Genomic DNA, 19,001 nt, shown 5'->3' on the forward strand with positions numbered 1-19,001 from the left:
TGGTGTTGGGGGGGCACCTATGGGTGCTGGGGAGCACCCATGGGTGCTGGGTGACACCTATGGGTGTCCCTATGGGTGCTGGGGGGCACCTATGGGTGCTGGGTGATCCTTATGGCTGTTGGGGGGCACCTATGGGTGTCCCTATGGGTGTTGGGGGGCACCTATGGGTGTTGGGGGGCACCTATGAGTGCTGGGTGCCACCTATGGGTGTCCCTATGGGTGTTGGGGGGGCACCTATGGGTGTTGGGGGAGCACCTATGGGTGTCCCTATGGGTGTTGGGGGGGCACCTATGGGTGTTGGGTGCCACCTATGGGTGTCCCTATGGGTGTTGGGGGGGCACCTATGGGTGTTGGGGGAGCACCTATGGGTGTCCCTATGGGTGCTGGGGGGGCACCTATGGGTGCTGGGGGGCACCTATGGGTGTCCCTATGGGTGTTGGGGGGGCACCTATGGGTGCTGGGGGGCACCTATGGGTGCTGGGTGACACCTATGGGTGTCCCTATGGGTGCTGGGTGATCCCTATGGGTGCTGGGGGGCACCTATGGGTGTCCCTATGGGTGTTGGGGGGGCACCTATGGGTGCTGGGGGGCACCTATGGGTGTCCCTATGGGTGCTGGGGGAGCACCTATGGGTGCTGGGGGGCACCTATGGGTGTCCCTATGGGTGCTGGGGGGCACCTATGGGTGCTGGGGGGCACCTATGGGGGTCTCTATGGGTGCTGGGGGAGCACCTATGGGTGCTGGGTGCCACCTATGGGTGTCCCTATGGGTGCTGGGGGAGCACCTATGGGTGCTGGGGGGCACCCATGGGTGCTGGGTGACACCTATGGGTGTCCCTCTGGGTGCTGGGTGATCCTTACGGGTGCTGGGGGGCACCTATGGGTGTCCCTCTGGGTGCTGGGTGCCACCTATGGGTGCCCCCTATGGGTGCTGGGTCCCCCCTATGGGTGCCCCTATGGGTGCTGGGTGCCCCTATGTGTGTCCCCTACGGGTGCTGGGTCCCCCCTATGGGTGCCCCCTATGGGTGCCCCTTATGGGTGCAAGGTCCCCCCTATGGGTGCCCCCTATGGGTGCCCCTATGGGTGCTGGGTCCCCCCTATGTGTGCCCCTATGGGTGCTGGGTCCCCCCTATGGGTGCTGGGTGCCACCTATGGGTGCCCCCTATGGGTGCCCCTATGGGTGCTGGGTGCCCCTATGTGTGTCCCCTACGGGTGCTGGGTCCCCCCTATGGGTGCCCCCTATGGGTGCCCCTTATGGGTGCCCCTTATGGGTGCAAGGTCTCCCCTATGGGTGCCCCCTATGGGTGCCCCTATGGGTGCTGGGTGCCCCCTACGGGTCCCCCCATGGGTGCTGAGTCCCCCCTAATGGGTGCCCCTATGGGTGCTGGGTGCCCCCATGTGTGTCCCCTATGGGTGCCCCTATGGGTGCTGGGTCCCCCCTATGGCTATGGGTGCCCTATGGGTGCTGGGTCCCCCCTATGGGGTCCCCCCTATGGGTGCTGGGTGCCCCCTATGGGTGCCCCTTATGGTGCTGGGCCCCCTATGGGTGCCCCTATGGGTGTCCCCTATGGGTCCCCCCTAAGGGTGCCCCTATGAGGTACTGGGTCCCCCCTATGGGTGCCCCTATGGGTGCTGGGTGCCACCTATGGGTGCCCCCTATGGGTGCCCTATGGGTGCTGGGTGCCACCTATGGGTGCCCCCTATGGGTGCTGGGTGCCCCTATGGATGCCCCCTATGGGTGCTGGGTCCCCCCTATGGGTGCCCCTATGGGTGCTGGGTGCCCCTACGTGTGTCCCCTATGGGTGCCCCTATGGGTGCTGGGTGCCCCCTATGGGTGCCCCTATGGGCGCTGGGCCCTCCCTATGTGTGCTTCTATGGGTGCTGGGTGCCCCCTATGGGTGCTGGGTGCCCCCTATGGGTTTCCCCTATGGGTCCCCCCTAAGGGTGCCCCTATGAGTACTGGGTCCCCCTATGTGTGCCCCTATGGGTGCTGGGTCCCCCCTATGGGTCCCCCCTATGGGTGCTGGGTGCCCCCTATGGGTGCTCCCTATGGGTGCCCCTATGGGTGCTGGCACCCACCTTCCGACGGGCGCAGCACGATGAGGTACTGCTCGGGGCTGCACTCGATGGCCTTCTGCAGCTCAGCCTCGCTATGGGGCGGGAAGGATGGGTGCTGGGCTCACCCCATACATGGGGGCCCATTGGGTGCTGAGCACCCAACTGGGTCCCATTGGGTGCTGAGCTCCCCATTGGGTCCCATTGGGTGCTGAGCTCCCCACTGGGTCCCATTGGGTGTTGAGCTCCTCATTGGGTGCTGAGCTCCCCATAGGGTCCCATTGGGTGCTGAGCTCCCCATAGGGTCCCATTGGGTGCTGAGCTCCTCATTGGGTGCTGAGCTCCCCATTGGGTCCCATTGGGTGCTGAGCTCCCCACTGGGTGCTGAGCACCCAACTGGGTCCCATTGGGTGCTGAGCCCCCCATTGGGTGCTGAGCATCCAATTAGGTCCCCATTGGGTGCTGAGCACCCAACTAGGTCCCATTGGGTGCTGAGGTCCCCATTGGGTCCCATTGGGTGCTGAGCTCCTCATTGAGTAGTGAGCACCCAATTAGGTCCCATTGGGTGCTGAGCTCCTCATTGGGTGCTGAGCTCCACATTGGGTCCTGAGCACCGAATTGGGTCCCCATTGGGTGCTGTGGACCCCATTGGGTGCTGAGGTCCCATTGGGTCCCATTGGGTGCTGAGCTCCTCATTGGGTGCTGAGCTCCGCATTGGGTCCTGAGCACCCAATTAGGTCCCATTGGGTGCTGAGCTCCTCATTGGGTGCTGAGCTCTGCATTGGGTCCTGAGCACCCCACAGGGTCCCATTGGGTGCTGAGGTCCCCATTGGGTGCTGAGCTCCCTATTGGGTCCCATTGGGTGCTGAGCTCCTCATTGGGTGCTGAGCACCCCATTGGGTGCTGAGCTCCCCATAGGGTCCCATTGAGTGCTGAGGTCCCCATTGGGTGCTGAGCTCCCTATTGGGTCCCATTGGGTGCTGAGCTCCCCATTGGGTGCTGAGCTCCGCATTGGGTCCTGAGCACCCATAGGGTCCCATTGGGTGCTGAGCTCCTCATTGGGTGCTGAGCTCCACATTGGGTCCTGAGCACCGAATTGGGTCCCCATTGGGTGCTGTGGACCCCATTGGGTGCTGAGGTCCCCATTGGGTCCCATTGGGTGCTGAGCTCCTCATTGGGTGCTGAGCTCCGCATTGGGTCCTGAGCACCCAATTAGGTCCCATTGGGTGCTGAGCTCCTCATTGGGTGCTGAGCTCTGCATTGGGTCCTGAGCACCCCACAGGTCCCATTGGGTGCTGAGGTCCCCATTGGGTGCTGAGCTCCCTATTGGGTCCCATTGGGTGCTGAGACCCCCATTGGGTGCTGAGCTCCCCACTGGGTGCTGAGCTCCCCATAGGGTCCCATTGAGTGCTGAGGTCCCCATTGGGTCCCATTGGGTGCTGAGCCTCCCATAGGGTCCTATTGGGTGCTGAGCTCCTCATTGGGTGCTGAGCACCCAATTGGGTCCTGAGCACCCCATAGGGTCACACTGGGTGCTGAGCCCCCGTTGGGTCCCATTGGGTGCTGAGCTCCCCATTGGGTGCTGAGCTCCTCATTGGGTGCTGAGCACCCAATTGGGTCCTGAGCACCCCATAGGGTCCCATTGGGTGCTGAGCCCCCGTTGGGTCCCATTGGGTGCTAAGCTCCCAATTGGGTGCTGAGCTCCCCTTTGGGTGGTGAGCACCCCATAGGGTCCCATTGGGTGCTGAGCTCCTCATTGGGTGCTGAGCTCCGCATTGGGTCCTGAGCACCCAATTGGGTCCCCATTGGGTGCTGTGGACCCCATTGGGTGCTGAGGTCCCCATAGGGTCCCATTGGGTGATGAGCCCCCATTGGGTCCCATTGGGTGCTGAGCTCCTCATTGGGTGCTGAGCACCCCATTGGGTGCTGAGCTCCCTATTGGGTCCCATTGGGTGCTGAGCTCCTCATTGGGTGCTGAGCTCCCTCTTGGGTCCCATTGGGTGCTGAGCTCCTCATTGGTGCTGAGCTCCACATTGGGTCCTGAGCACCCAATTGGGTCCCCATTGGGTGCTGTGGACCCCATTGGGTGCTGAGGTCCCCATTGGGTCCCATTGGGTGCTGAGCTCCCCATTGGGTCCTGAGCTCCCCCTTGGGTGCTCAGCACCCCAATAGGGTCCCATAGGGCTCCCCCCCCCCCCCCACCCTAGGGTGCTCTCTCACCTCTTGACCAATCGGTGCAGGGGGGCACCCAAGTGGAGGCGGAGGCGGGTGCTGAAGCCTGGGGGGGGGGGAAATGGTGACGTCACTGTGACGTCACGGTGACGTCATGGTGACGTCATGGTGACACAGGAAAGGGATGCATAGGGTGGTATGGGTGACATGGGGGGGGACAATGGGTGCCATTTGGCTGCCATTGGGTGCCATTGGGTGCCATTGGGTGCCATTGGGGTGGGGCTGATGCCCCATTGGGTACCATTGGGTGCCATTGGGTGCCATTGGGTGGCATTGGGGGGGGGGGTTGATGACCCATTGGGTGCCATTGGGGGGGGGTTAATTGCCCATTGGGTTCCATTGGGTGCCATTGGGTGCCATTGGGTGCCATTGGGTGCTATTGGGTGCCATTGGGTGCCATTGGGTGCCATTGGGGGGGAGTTAATAACCCTTTGGGTGCCATTGGGTGTCATTGGGTACCATTGGGTGCCATTGGGTGCCATTGGGGGGGTTGATGCCCCATTGGGTGCCATTGGGGAGGGTTGTTGCCCCATTGGGTGCCATTGGGGGCCATTGGGCACCATTGGGGGGGTTAATGACCCATTGGGTGCCATTGGGTGCCATTGGGTGCCATTGGGGGGGGGTGATGCCCCATTGGGTGCCATTGGGGAGGGTTGTTGCCCCATTGGGTGCCATTGGGGGCCATTGGGCACCATTGGGGGGGGTTAATGACCCATTGGGTGCCATTGGGTGCCATTGGGTGCCATTGGGTGCCATTGGGGAGGGTTGATGCCCCATTGGGTGCCATTTGGGGGGGGGTTGATGCCCCATTGGGTGCCATTGGGTGCCATTGGGTACCATTGGGTGCCATTGGGTGCCATTGGGTGCTATTGGGTGCCATTGGGTTCCATTGGGTGCCATTGGGTGCCATTGGGTGCCATCCACTCACCGGGCAGCAGCGGCTCCCGCGGGTTCACCTCGTCGGGGGTGGGGACAGCGATGGCTCCGCCCCCTTCCTTGGCCACGCCCCTCAAGGCCCCGCCCAGCGCCAGCCGGAGGCGGGGCCTATTGAGGCTGCGCAGGCGCAGGGACCCCACGGCACCCACGTTGGCGCCCACGTGGGTCACGAGCAGCAACGTCATCACCGCCCACGTGACCCTGGGAGAGGGGCAGCCCCACAGAGCCAATGGGGTGAGAGCACAAAACCCCATAGAGCCAATGGGGTGAGAGCACAAAACCCCATAGAGCCAATGGGGTGAGAGCACAAAACCCCATAGAGCCAATGGGGGCGGAGCCTGCTCCATTTCATCCTATTTAAGCCACGCCCCCTTTGACCCCGCCCCCTCTGGGTCCCTCCCAGCCAATCAACGCTCAGCTTCCCTTAGGCCACGCCCCCTTACCATGGCCGCCCCTCCAGTGCCGGCAGCAGCAGCAGGGCAGCAGCAGCCCGAGCCATTCACCAGCGTCTCCTGCCCAGTATAAACCAGTATAAACCAGTATGGACCAGTATGGACCAGTATAAACCAGTATAAACCAGTATGGACCAGTATGGACCAGTATGGACCGGTATAAACCCGTATAAACCAGTATGGACCAGTATAGACCAGTATAAACCAGTATATACCAGTATGGACCAGTATGGACCAGTTCAACCCAGTCCATCCCAGTCCATCCCATTCCCATCCCAGTCCCTCCCATTCCCATCCAGTTCCATCCCAGTCCATCCCAGTCCCTCCCATTCCCATCCCAGTCCATCCCAGTCCATCCCAGTCCCTCCCTTTCCCATCCCAGTCCCTTCCATTCCCATCCCAGTCCATCCCAGTCCCTCCCTTTCCCATCCCAGTCCATCCCAGTCCATCCCAGTTCCATCCCATTCCCATCCCATTCCCATCCCAGTCCATCCCAGTCCATCCCAGTCCCATCCCAGTCCATCCCAGTCCATCCCAGTCCATCCCATTCCCATCCCAATCCCATCCCAGTCCCTCCCAGTCCATCCCAGTCCATCCCAGTCCATCCCAGTTCCATCCCAGTCCCTCCCATTCCCATCCCAGTCCCATCCCAGTCCATCCCAGTCCCTCCTTTCCCATCCCAGTCCATCCCATTCCCATCCCAGTCCCTCCCTTTCCCATCCCATCCCCATCCCATCCCCATCCCAGTTCCATCCCAGTCCATCCCAGTCCCTCCCTTTCCCATCCCAGTCCATCCCAGTCCATCCCAGTCCATCCCAGTCCCTCCCAGTCCCTCCCATTCCCATCCCAGTCCATCCCAGTCCATCCCAGTCCATCCCAGTCCCTCCCAGTCCATCCCAGTCCCTCCCATTCCCCATCCCAGTCCATCCCAGTCCATCCCAGTCCCTCCCATTCCCATCCCAGTCCATCCCAGTCCATCCCAGTCCCTCCCATTCCCATCCCAGTCCCATCCCAGTCCATCCCAGTCCCTCCCTTTCCCATCCCAGTCCCTTCCATTCCCATCCCAGTCCATCCCAGTCCCTCCCAGTCCATCCCAGTCCATCCCAGTCCATCCCAGTCCCTCCCAGTCCCTCCCAGTCCATCCCAGTCCCTCCCATTCCCATCCCCAGTCCATCCCAGTCCATCCCAGTCCCTCCCAGTCCATCCCAGTCCCTCCCATTCCCATCCCAGTCCATCCCAGTCCATCCCAGTCCCTCCCATTCCCATCCCAGTCCATCCCAGTCCATCCCAGTCCCTCCCATTCCCATCCCAGTCCCATCCCAGTCCATCCCAGTCCCTCCCTTTCCCATCCCAGTCCCTCCCATTCCCATCCCAGTCCATCCCAGTCCCTCCCAGTCCATCCCAGTCCATCCCAGTCCATCCCAGTCCCTCCCAGTCCCTCCCAGTCCATCCCAGTCCCTCCCATTCCCATCCCAGTCCATCCAGTCCATCCCAGTCCATCCCAGTCCATCCCAGTCCCTCCCAGTCCCTCCCAGTCCATCCCAGTCCCTCCCATTCCCATCCCAGTCCATCCCAGTCCATCCCAGTCCATCCCATTCCCATCCCAGTCCCTCCCAGTTCCATCCCAGTCCATCCCAGTCCATCCCAGTCCCTCCCTTTCCATCCCATTCCATCCCATTCCCATCCCAGTCCATCCCAGTCCATCCCAGTCCATCCCAGTCCATCCCAGTCCCATCCAGTCCATCCCTTTCCCATCCCAGTCCATCCCAGTCCCTCCCAGTCCCTCCCAGTCCATCCCAGTCCCCACCTGGCTGCTGTCCTTGGCTGCCACCTCGGCCACGTTGTCCCTCCGGGCCTGGTGCACGGCCAGAGCGGCACGGGTGGCACCACCAGCGACCCCCACCACGCACTGGGGGACCAGTATAAACCAGTATAAACCAGTATAAACCAGTATGGACCAGTATAAACCAGTATAAACCAGTATGGACCAGTATGGACCAGTATAAACCAGTATGGACCAGTACGGACCAGCACATCACTCCAATACACTCCAATACACACCAGTGCCATCCTCATCACATATTGGGTCCATACCAGTATAAACCAGTATAAACCAGTATAAACCAGTATGGACCAGTATGGACCAGTATAAACCAGTATGGACCAGTATGGACCAGCACATCACTCCAATACACTCCAATACACACCAGTGCCATCCTCATCACATATTGGGTCCATACCAGTATAAACCAGTATAAACCAGTATAAACCAGTATAAACCAGTATAAACCAGTATGGACCAGTATAAACCAGTATGGACCGGTATGGACCAATATGGACCAGCACATCACTCCAATACACTCCAATACACACCAGTGCCATCCTCATCACATATTGGGTCCTTACAGTATAAACCAGTATAAACCAGTATAAACCAGTATGGACCAGTATAAACCAGTATGGACCGGTATGGACCAATATGGACCAGCACATCACTCCAATACACTCCAAATACACACCAGTGCCATCCTCATCACATATTGGGTCCATACCAGTATAAACCAGTATAAACCAGTATAAACCAGTATAAACCAGTATGGACCAGTATGGACCAGTATAAACCAGTATGGACCGGTATGGACCAATATGGACCAGCGCATCACTCCAATACACTCCAATAGACACCAGTGCCATCCTCATCACATATTGGGTCCATACCAGTCTAAACCAGTATAAACCAGTATGGACCAGTATGGACCAGTATAAACAGTATGGACCGGTATGGACCAGTATAGACCAGTATGGACTGGTACACATATTGCCCCCCATAGCCCCCCATTGCCCCCCATAGCCCCCCATTGCCCCCATTGCCCCCCATTGCCCCCCATTGCCCCCCCCTCAAGCCCCGCCTCCTCCCCATGACGTCACCTTTCCCGCCGCCGCCAACGTCAGGAGGGCGGGGCCAGCGCGGGGCCAACCCGGCGCGAGCAGCTCCAGCAGCAGCGCCACGTCATTGATGACGTCAGCGGCCAGCCTGCGAGGGCCAATGGGAGAGGAGGGGGGGGAGGGAGAAAGGGGTGGAGCCAATGGGGGAAGGGGGCGGGGCTTAAGGGAGGAGCGGGGTTTGGGGAAAAGGGCGTGGCTTCGTGAGTGGGCGGAGCTTAGGGAGGGGGTGGGGCTTGGGGAAGAGGCGGGGCTTAGGGAAGGGGGTGGGGCTTAGAGGGGGCGGGGCTTATGGAGGGGGCGGGGCTTGGGGAAGAGGCGGGGCTTAGAGAAGGGGGCGTGGCATAGGGAAATGGGCGGAGCTTAATGAAGGGGCGGGGCTTGGAGAAGGGGGCGTGGCTTGGGGAAGGGGCGGGTTTTTTTTGAAGGGGCGTGGCTTAGAGGGGGCGTGGCTTATGGAAGTGGGCAGGGTTTGGGGAAGGGGCGTGGCTTTAGGGAAGAGGGTGGGGTTCTAAGAAGGGGGCGTGGCTTGGGGAATGGGCGGAGCTTAGGGAAGGGGCGGGGCTTGGAGAGGGGCGGGGCTTGGAGAAGTGGGCGGGGCTTGGGAAGGGGCGGGGCTTACGGAAGGGGCGGGGTTTGGGGAAGTGGGCGGGGTTTGGGGAAGGAGGCGTGGCTTGGGAAAGGGGCGGGGCTTAGGGAAGGGGGCTGGGTTTGGGAAAGGGGGCGTGGCTTGGTAAAAAAGGGCGGGGCTTGCTGGAAGGGGCGGGGTTTTGGGGGAAATGGGCGGGGCTTATAGGAAAAGCGGGCGCGGCTTAGGTAAGGGGGCGTGGCTTGTGTAAGGGGTGGGGTTGATGAAGGGGCGTGGCTTAGAAGAAGAGGGCGTGGCTTAACGAAGGGGCGGGGTTTAGGGAAGATGCAGTGCTTATGGGAGGGGTGGGGCTTATGGAAGGGGGCGGGGTTTTGGGAAGGGGCGGGGCTTAGGAAAGGGGCGGGGTTTGCGGAAGGGGGCGGGGCCTCACCGCCACTGCTTGGCCTCACAGTCCAGGCGGCTCCTATGGGGGGGGGACACACACCGGTATGGACCAGTAAGGACCAGTAAGGACAAGTATGGACCAATAGGTTCCAGTATGGACCAGTAAGGACCAGTATGGACCAGTAAGGACCAGTATGGACCAATAGGTTCCAGTATGGACCAGTAAGGACCAGTATGGACCAGTAAGGACCAGTATGGACCAATAGGTTCCAGTATGGACCAGTAAGGACCAGTGCCCCCCACCATTGACTTCCATTGCTCACCCAGTGTGATCCCAGTTCATCCCAGTGCGATCCCAGTGAATCCCAGTTCCATCCCACTTCCATCCCAGTCCATCCCATTCTCATCCCAGTCCATCCCAGTCCATCCCAGTTCCATCCCAGTCCATCCCAGTCCATCCCAGTCCATCCCAGTCCATCCCATTCCCATCCCAGTCCATCCCAGTTCCATCCCAGTCCATCCCAGTTCCATCCCAGTCCATCCCAGTTCCATCCCAGTCCATCCCAGTCCATCCCAGTGCATCCCAGTTCCATCCCAGTTCCATCCCAGTTCCATCCCAGTTCCATCCCAGTCCATCCCAGTCCATCCCAGTCCATCCCAGTTCCATCCCAGTCCATCCCAGTCCATCCCATTCCCATCCCAGTCCATCCCAGTTCCATCCCAGTCCATCCCATTCCCATCCCAGTCCATCCCAGTCCATCCCAGTCCATCCCAGTCCATCCCAGTCCATCTCATTCCCATCCCAGTCCATCCCAGTCCATCCCAGTTCCATCCCAGTCCATCCCATTCTCATCCCAGTCCATCCCAGTCCATCCCAGTCCATCCCAGTCCATCCCAGTGCTCACCCCTGCAGGCAGGCGAATGTGATTCTCGTCACCATCCCCACCCCATCTGTGGGTGACACAAATTTGGGGTGAAAAAGGGGGATTTTGGGTCAAAATGGGGGGTTTGGGGTGAAAAAGGAGGATTTTGGGTCAAAAAAGGGTGATTTTGGGTCAAAATAGGGTTTGGGGTGAAAAAGGGGGATTTTGGGTCAAAAAGGGGTTTTGGGGTAAAAAACATGGATTTTGGGTCAAAAAAAGGGTTTGGGGTGAAAAAGGGGGATTTTGGGTCAAAAGGGGGATTTGGGGTGAAAAGGGGATTTTGGGTCAAAAAGGGGGATTTGGGGTGAAAAAGGGGGATTTTGGGTCAAAAAGGGGGTTTTGGGGTGAAAAAGGAGGATTTTGGGTCAAAAAGGGTTTTTGGGGTGAAAAAGTGGGATTTTGGGTCAAAAAGGGGGTTTGGGGTGAAAAAGGGGGATTTTGGGTCAAAAGGGGGATTTGCGGTGAAAAAGGGGGATTTTGGGTCAAATGGGGGTTTTGGGGTGAAAAACGGGGATTTTAGGTCAAAAGGGGGGTTTGGGGTGAAAAAGGGGGATTTTGGGTCAAAAAGGGGTTTTAGGGTGAAAAACATGAATTTTGGTCCAAAAGAGGGGTTTGGGGTGAAAAAGGGGGATTTTGGGTTCAAAAAGGGTGATTTTGGGTCAATGGGGGTTTTGGGGTGAAAAACGGGGATTTTAGGTCAAAAGGGGGATTTGGGGTGAAAAATGGGTATTTTGGGTCAAAAAGGGGTTTTAGGGTGAAAAACATGGATTTTGGGCCAAAAGAGGGGTTTGGGGTGAAAAAGGGGGATTTTGGGTCAAAAAAGGGTGATTTTGGGTCAAAATAGGGTGAAAAATGAGGTTTTTGGGGTCTGAAGAGCAGATTTTGGGGTGAAAAAGAGGATTTTGGGGTGAAATGAGGGCATTTTGGGGTGAAACCGGGGGTTTTTGGGGTCGCCAGACCCGTTTTGGGGGGTTTTGGGGTGGAACGGGGCAGGTTTTGGGGTGAAAAAGGGGGTTTTTGGGTCACTGGAGCCGGTTTTGGGGTGAAACCAGGGGTTTTTGGGGTCGCCGGATCCGTTTTTGGGTGTTTTGGGGGGTAAAGGGCCGTTTTTGGGGTGAAAACGGGGGTTTTTGGGGTCGCCGGACGCGTTTTTGGGGGTTTCGTGGTGGGACAGGGCCGTTTTTGGGGTGAAAATGGGGGTTTTGGGGGTGAAAAGGGGCGTTTTTGGGGTCGCCAGATCCGTTTTTGGGTGTTTTGGGGGGTAAAGGGCCGTTTTTGGGGTGAAACCAGGGGTTTTTAGGGTCGCCGGATGCGTTTCTGGGGTTTTCATGGTGGGAAAGGGCCGTTTTTGGGGTGAAAAGGGGCGTTTTTGGGGTGAAACCGGGGGTTTTCGGGGTCGCCGGACGCGTTTCTGGGGGTTTCTCGTCGTGATGGGGCCGTTTTTTGGGTGAAAATGGGGGTTTTTGGGGTGAAACCAGGGGTTTTGGGGGTCGCCGGATGCATTTCTGGGGGTTTCGTGGTGGGAAAGGTCCATTTTTGGGGTGAAAAGGGGCGTTTTTGGGGTGAAACCGGGGGTTTTCGGGGTCGCCGGATGCATTTCTGGGGGTTTCGTGGTGGGAAAGGGCCGTTTTTGGGGTGAAAATGGGGGTTTTTGGGGTGAAAAGGGGCATTTTTGGGGTGAAAATGGGCATTTTTGGGGTGAAACCAGGGGTTTTTGGGGTCGCCGGATGCGTTTCTGGGGGTTCATGGTGGGAAAGGTCCATTTTTGGGGTGAAAAGGGGCGTTTTTGGGGTGAAACCGGGGGTTTTTGGGGTCGCCGGATGCGTTTCTGGGGTTTTCATGGTGGGAAAGGTCCATTTTTGGGGTGAAAAGGGGCGTTTTTGGGGTGAAACCGGGGGTTTTCGGGGTCGCCGGACGCGTTTCCGGGGGTTTCTCGTCATAACGGGGCCGTTTTTGGGGTGAAAAGGGGGTTTTTTGGGTCGCCGGATGCGTTTTTGGGGGTTTCGTGGTGGGACAGGGCCGTTTTTGGGGTGAAAATGGGGGTTTTTAGAGTCACCGGATGCGTTTCTGGGGGTTTCGTGGTGGGAAAGGTCCATTTTTGGGGTGAAAAGGGGCGTTTTTGGGGTGAAACCGGGGGTTTTCGGGGTCGCCGGACGCGTTTCTGGGGGTTTCTCGTCGTAACGGGGCCGTTTTTGGGGTGAAAATGGGGGTTTTAGGGGTGAAAAGGGGCGTTTTGGGGGTCGCCAGATCCGTTTTTGGGTGTTTTGGGGGGTAAAGGGGCGTTTTTGGGGTGAAAATGGGGGTTTTTAGGGTCGCCGGATGCGTTTCTGGGGTTTTCATGGTGGGAAAGGGCCATTTTTGGGGTGAAAATGGGGGTTTTCGGGGTCGCCGGACGCGTTTCCGGGGGTTTCTCGCCGGGACGGGGCCGTTTTTGGGGTGAAACCAGGGGTTTTTAGGGTCGCCGGATGCATTTCTGGGGTTTCATGGTGGGAAAGGTCCATTTTTGGGGTGAAAAGGGGCGTTTTTGGGGTGAAACCGGGGGTTTTCGGGGTCGCCGGACGCGTTTCTGGGGGTTTCTCGCCGTGACGGGGCCGTTTTTGGGGTGAAAAAGGGGTTTTTTGGGTTCGCTGACCCCGCAGCAGCCAGGTGAGGGTGGCCCCGGTGACGGTGGCGGTGCCGTCGCCCACCCCCATGGCCTGGAGCACGGCGCGGGCAGAGAGGGCCCCGGCCAGCGAGGAGCAGAGGGCCTGGAGAGAGACCAGTAAAAACCAGTATAAACCAGTTAGAACCAGTTAGAACCGGTTAGAACCAGTTAGAGACCAGTTAGAACCAGTTAGAACCAGTTAGAACCGGTTAGAACCAGTTAGAGACCAGTTAGAACCAGTTAGAGACCAGTTAGAGACCAGTTAGAACCAGTTAGAACCAGTTAGAACCAGTTAGAACCAGTTAGAACCAGTTAGAGACCAGTTAGAGACCAGTTAGAGACCAGTTAGAACCGGTTAGAGACCAGTTAGAACCAGTTAGAGACCAGTTAGAACCAGTTAGAGACCAGTTAGAGACCAGTTAGAACCGGTTAGAACCAGTTAGAACCAGTTAGAGACCAGTTAGAACCAGTTAGAGACCAGTTAGAGACCAGTTAGAACCAGTTAGAACCAGTTAGAGACCAGTTAGAACCGGTTAGAACCGGTTAGAACCGGTTAGAACCAGTTAGAGACCAGTTAGAGACCAGTTAGAACCAGTTAGAACCAGTTAGAGACCAGTTAGAACCGGTTAGAACCGGTTAGAACCAGTTAGAACCAGTTAGAACCAGTTAGAGACCAGTTAGAACCAGTTAGAGACCAGTTAGAACCAGTTAGAGACCAGTTAGAGACCAGTTAGAGACCAGTTAGAACCAGTTAGGACCAGTTAGGACCAGTTAGAACCAGTTAGAACCAGTTAGAACCAGTTAGAACCAGTTAGAGACCAGTTAGAGACCAGTTAGAGACCAGTTAGAACCGGTTAGAGACCAGTTAGAACCAGTTAGAGACCAGTTAGAACCAGTTAGAGACCAGTTAGAGACCAGTTAGAACCGGTTAGAACCAGTTAGAACCAGTTAGAGACCAGTTAGAACCAGTTAGAGACCAGTTAGAGACCAGTTAGAACCAGTTAGAACCAGTTAGAGACCAGTTAGAACCGGTTAGAACCGGTTAGAACCAGTTAGAACCAGTTAGAGACCAGTTAGAGACCAGTTAGAACCAGTTAGAACCAGTTAGAGACCAGTTAGAACCGGTTAGAACCGGTTAGAACCAGTTAGAACCAGTTAGAACCAGTTAGAACCAGTTAGAACCAGTTAGAGACCAGTTAGAACCAGTTAGAACCAGTTAGAGACCAGTTAGAACCGGTTAGAGACCAGTTAGAACCAGTTAGAACCGGTTAGAGACCAGTTAGAGACCAGTTAGAACCAGTTAGAACCAGTTAGAACCAGTTAGAGACCAGTTAGAACCAGTTAGAACCAGTTAGAGACCAGTTAGAACCAGTTAGAACCAGTTAGAACCAGTTAGAACCAGTTAGAACCAGTTAGAGACCAGTCAGAGACCAGTTAGAACCAGTTAGAACCAGTTAGAACCAGTTAGAACCGGTTAGAGACCAGTTAGAACCAGTTAGAACCAGTTAGAACCAGTTAGAACCAGTTAGAGACCAGTTAGAGACCAGTTAGAACCAGTTAGAACCGGTTAGAGACCAGTTAGAGACCAGTTAGAACCAGTTAGAACCAGTTCCCCCCCCCAGTGCTCCCAGTACCTGCAGGGAGTCCCACAACTGGTACTGGAGGTAATCGGGGCTCACGCTATGGGGGTATCCATGGGGCAGGAACACCCGCTATGGGGCAGGAAGTGGGGGGGGGAGACATTGAGCCCTATAGAGCCCATAGGCACCAAGACCCCCTGCCCCATAGAGCACTATGGGGCCCATTGACCCCAATATCCCCTGACCCATAGGGCCCATTGACCCCAATATCCCCTGCCCCATAGGGCCCATTGACCCCAATATCCCCTGCCCCATAGAGCCCTATGGGCCCCATTGACCCCAATATCCCCTGCCCCATAGAGCACTATAGGGCCCATTGACCCCAATATCCCCTGCCCCATAGAGACCTATGGGCCCCATTGACCCCAATATCCCCTGCCCCATAGAGCCCTATGGGCCCATTGACCCCAATATCCCCTGCCCCATAGAGCACTATGGGCCCCATTGACCCCAATATCCCCTGCCCCACAGAGCACTATGGGCCCCATTGACCCCAATATCCCCTGCCCCATAGGGCCCATTGACCCCAATATCCCCTGCCCCATAGGGCCCATTGACCCCAATATCCCCTGCCCCATAGGGCCCATTGACCCCAATATCCCCTGCCCCACAGAGCACTATGGGCCCCATTGACCCCAATATCCCCTGCCCCACAGAGCACTATGGGCCCCATTGACCCCAATATCCCCTGCCCCATAGGGCCCATTGACCCCAATATCCCCTGCCCCATAGGGCCCATTGACCCCAATAACCCCTGCCCCATGGGGCCCATTGACCCCAATATCCCCTGCCCCATAGAGCCCTATGGGCCCCATTGACCCCAATATCCCCTGCCCCATAGAGACCTATGGGCCCCATTGACCCCAATATCCCCTGCCCCATAGAGCCCTATGGGCCCTATAGGGACCAATACCCCCCTATAGAGCCCTATGGGCCCCATTGCCCCCCATGGACCCAATTGCCCCCCCCCCCAATTGACCCCTATGGACCCCATTGCCCCCCCATTGCCCCCCATTGCCTTCCCCATTCCCCCCCATAGACCCCATTGCCCCCCCATTCCCGCCCATGGACCCCATTGCCCCCCCAATGCCCCCCATTGCCCCCTATGGACCCCATTGTCCCCCATTGCCCCCCCACTGCCCCCCATGGACCCCATTGCCCCCCCATTGAGCCCCCCCTTGACCCCTATGGACCCCAGTGCCCCCCCATTCCTCCCCATTGAGCCCCCCATTGACCCCCATTGACCCCCATTGCCCCCCCATTGCCCCCCATTCCCCCCCCATTCCCCCCCATTGACCCCTATGGACCCCATTGCCCCCCCCATTACCCCCCATTGCCCCCCATTGAGCCCCCCATTGAGCCCCCCATTCCCCCCCATTGCCCCCCATTGACCCCTATGGACCCCATTGCCCCCCCATTCCCCCCCCATTGCCCCCCATTCCCCCCCATTGACCCCTATGGACCCCATTGCCCCCCCCATTACCCCTCATTGCCCCCCATTGAGCCCCCCATTGAGCCCCCCATTCCCCCCCATTGCCCCCCATTGACCCCCATGGACCCCATTGCCCCCCCATTGCCCCCCATTCCCCCCCCATTGCCCCCCATTGAGCCCCCCATTGCCCCCCATTACCCCCCCATTGCCCCCCCATAGCCCCCCCCTCACCCTGGCCACTTGCTCCAGGCCTGCCCCACATCGGGCCCTGGGGGGGCGGAGCCTCAGGAGCCCCCCCCGGGGCCCCCCCCCCCGGTACCGAGCGGCCTCCACCGAGCCCCAAAGCTCCCGGCAAAGGGGGGGGTCTGGGGGGGGGAAATGGGGGTCAATGGGGGGAAATGGGGGGCAATGGGGGGGGAATGGGGGGGAATGGGGGGCAATGGGGGGGTTATGGGGGCCTATGGGGGTCAATGGGATCTATGGGGGGGGAAATGGGGGGGAAATGGGGGGCAATGGGGGGGAATGGGGGGGGAATGGGGGGGAAATGGGGGGCAATGGGGGGGGAATGGGGGGGCAATGGGGGGCAATGGGGGGGAATGGGGGGGCAATGGGGGGCAATGGGGGGGGAATGGGGGGGAATGGGGGGGAATGGGGGGGGAATGGGGGCAATGGGGGGGAAATGGGGGGGAATGGGGGGAATGGGGGGAAATGGGGGTCAATGGGGGGCAATGGGGGGGAATGGGGGTCAATGGGGGGCAATGGGGGGCAATGGGGGGGTTATGGGGGGCTATGGGGGGAAATGGGGGGGGCAATGGGGGGCAATGGGGGGTCAATGGGGGTCAATGGGGGGGAATGGGGGGGAATGGGGGTCAATGGGGGGCAATGGGGGGCAATGGGGGGGCAATGGGGGGCAATGGGGGGCAATGGGGGGCAATGGGGGTCAATGGGGGGGCAATGGGGGGGCTATGGGGGGAATGGGGGGCAATGGGGGTCAATGGGGGGCAATGGGGGGCAATGGGGGGGAATGGGGGGAATGGGGGGCAATGGGGGGGAATGGGGGGCAATGGGGGGGAATGGGGGTCAATGGGGGGCAATGGGGGGCAATGGGGGGGCAATGGGGGGCAATGGGGGGCAATGGGGGGCAATGGGGGTCAATGGGGGGGCAATGGGGGGGCTATGGGGGGAATGGGGGGCAATGGGGGTCAATGGGGGGCAATGGGGGGCAATGGGGGGGAATGGGGGGAATGGGGGGCAATGGGGGGGCAATGGGGGGCAATGGGGGGGAATGGGGGGGAATGGGGGGCAATGGGGGGTCAATGGGGGGGCAATGGGGGGCTCAATGGGGGGCTATGGGGGGAATGGGGGGGGAATGGGGGGGAATGGGGGGTTATGGGGGGGGAATGAGGGGGGAATGGGGGTCAATGAAGGGCAATGGGGGGGCAATGGGGGGGCAATGGGGGGCTCAATGGGGGGCAATGGGGGGCAATGGGGGGAAATGGGGGGTAATGGGGGTCAATGGGGGGAAATGGGGGTCAATGGGGGGCAATGGGGGGTCAATGGGGGTCAATGGGGGCAATGGGGGGGTAATGGGGGTCAATGGGGGACAATGGGGGGGTAATGGGGGGGCAATGGGGGGGCAATGGGGGTCAATGGGGGTCAATGGGGGGGGAATGGGGCTCAATGGGGGGCAATGGGGGGGGAATGGGGGGAAAATGGGAGGGAATGGGGGGAAATGGGGGGAAATGGGGGGGAAATGGGGGGGCAATGGGGGGCAATGGGGGGCAATGGGGGGCAATGGGTGGGTCAATGGGGGGCTATGGGGGGCAATGGGGGGGAATAGGGGTCAATGGGGGGGAATAGGGGTCAATGGGGGGGTTATGGGGGTCAATGGGGGGCAATGGGGGGAAATAGGGGTCAATGGGGGGATATGGGGGGCAATGGGGGGCAATGGGGGGCAATGGGGGGGGAATGGGGGCAATGGGGGGCAATGGGGGGGAATGGGGGGAAAATGGGAGGGAATGGGGGGGAAATGGGGGGCAATGGGGGGGAATGGGGGGAAATGGGGGGGAAATGGGGGCAATGGGGGCAATGGGGGGGGAATGGGGGGCAATGGGGGGGTAATGGGGGTCAATGGCGGGAAATGGGGGTCAATGGGGGGCAATGGGGGGCAATGGAGGGGAAATGGGGGGCAATGGGGGGGAAATGGAGGGGTCAATGGGGGGTCAATGGGGGGCAATGGGGGGCAATGGAGGGGAAATGGGGGGCAATGGGGGGGAAATGGAGGGGTCAATGGGGGTCAATGGGGGGTCAATGGGGGATCTGGGGGGGAAATGGGGGTCAATGGGTGCGTCAATGGGGGGCTATGGGGCGGGAATGGGACCCATAGGACTCAATGGGGGGCAATGGGGGGGGAGGGAAATGGGAATGGAGGGGTTCAATGGGGGTCACTTATGGGTCCCGGGGGGGGGGGTCACGTGCGGGGCCGGGGGGGGGTCACGTGAGGGTCCCATTCCCTCCCCCATCCCCTCGGTACCCTCCGGCGGCTCCATGGCGGCTCCGGGCGGCCGCGGGGGGTGATGGGAAGGGGGCGGAGCCAGGGGAGGGACTTCCGGTCCTCCAGCTCTATGGTACCATAGAGACGCTCTAGCACTGAGTCCTCCAGCTCTATGGTACCATAGAGACGCTCTAGCACTGAGTCCTCCAGCTCTATGGTACCATAGAGACGCTCTAGCACTGAGTCCTCCAGCTCTATGGTACCATAGAGACGCTCTA

At 59.3% G+C, this 19,001-nt stretch overlaps 1 protein-coding gene across 1 annotated transcript; it reads right to left on the bottom strand.

Annotated features, from left to right (window-relative positions):
- Window positions 1–2,050: 2,050 nt before the first annotated feature.
- Window positions 2,051–18,778, bottom strand: RUSF1 (RUS family member 1). Its single transcript, XM_061444293.1, is given in 13 exon segments — window positions 2,051–2,149; window positions 4,275–4,332; window positions 5,215–5,423; window positions 5,666–5,710; window positions 5,712–5,734; window positions 7,482–7,583; window positions 8,603–8,708; window positions 9,637–9,669; window positions 10,496–10,541; window positions 13,146–13,260; window positions 14,792–14,869; window positions 16,461–16,594; window positions 18,763–18,778. Coding segments are annotated over 13 exon segments (1,056 nt in total). The 3' UTR covers window positions 2,051–2,058.
- Between the last annotated feature and the right edge of the window lie 223 nt (window positions 18,779–19,001).

Source organism: Pezoporus flaviventris, unplaced genomic scaffold (assembly GCF_033815535.1).
Source record: "Pezoporus flaviventris isolate CSIRO_AGI_PZ_B2104156 unplaced genomic scaffold, CSIRO_AGI_Pfla_v1 ptg000773l, whole genome shotgun sequence".
NCBI classification, from domain to species: domain Eukaryota; kingdom Metazoa; phylum Chordata; class Aves; order Psittaciformes; family Psittacidae; genus Pezoporus; species Pezoporus flaviventris.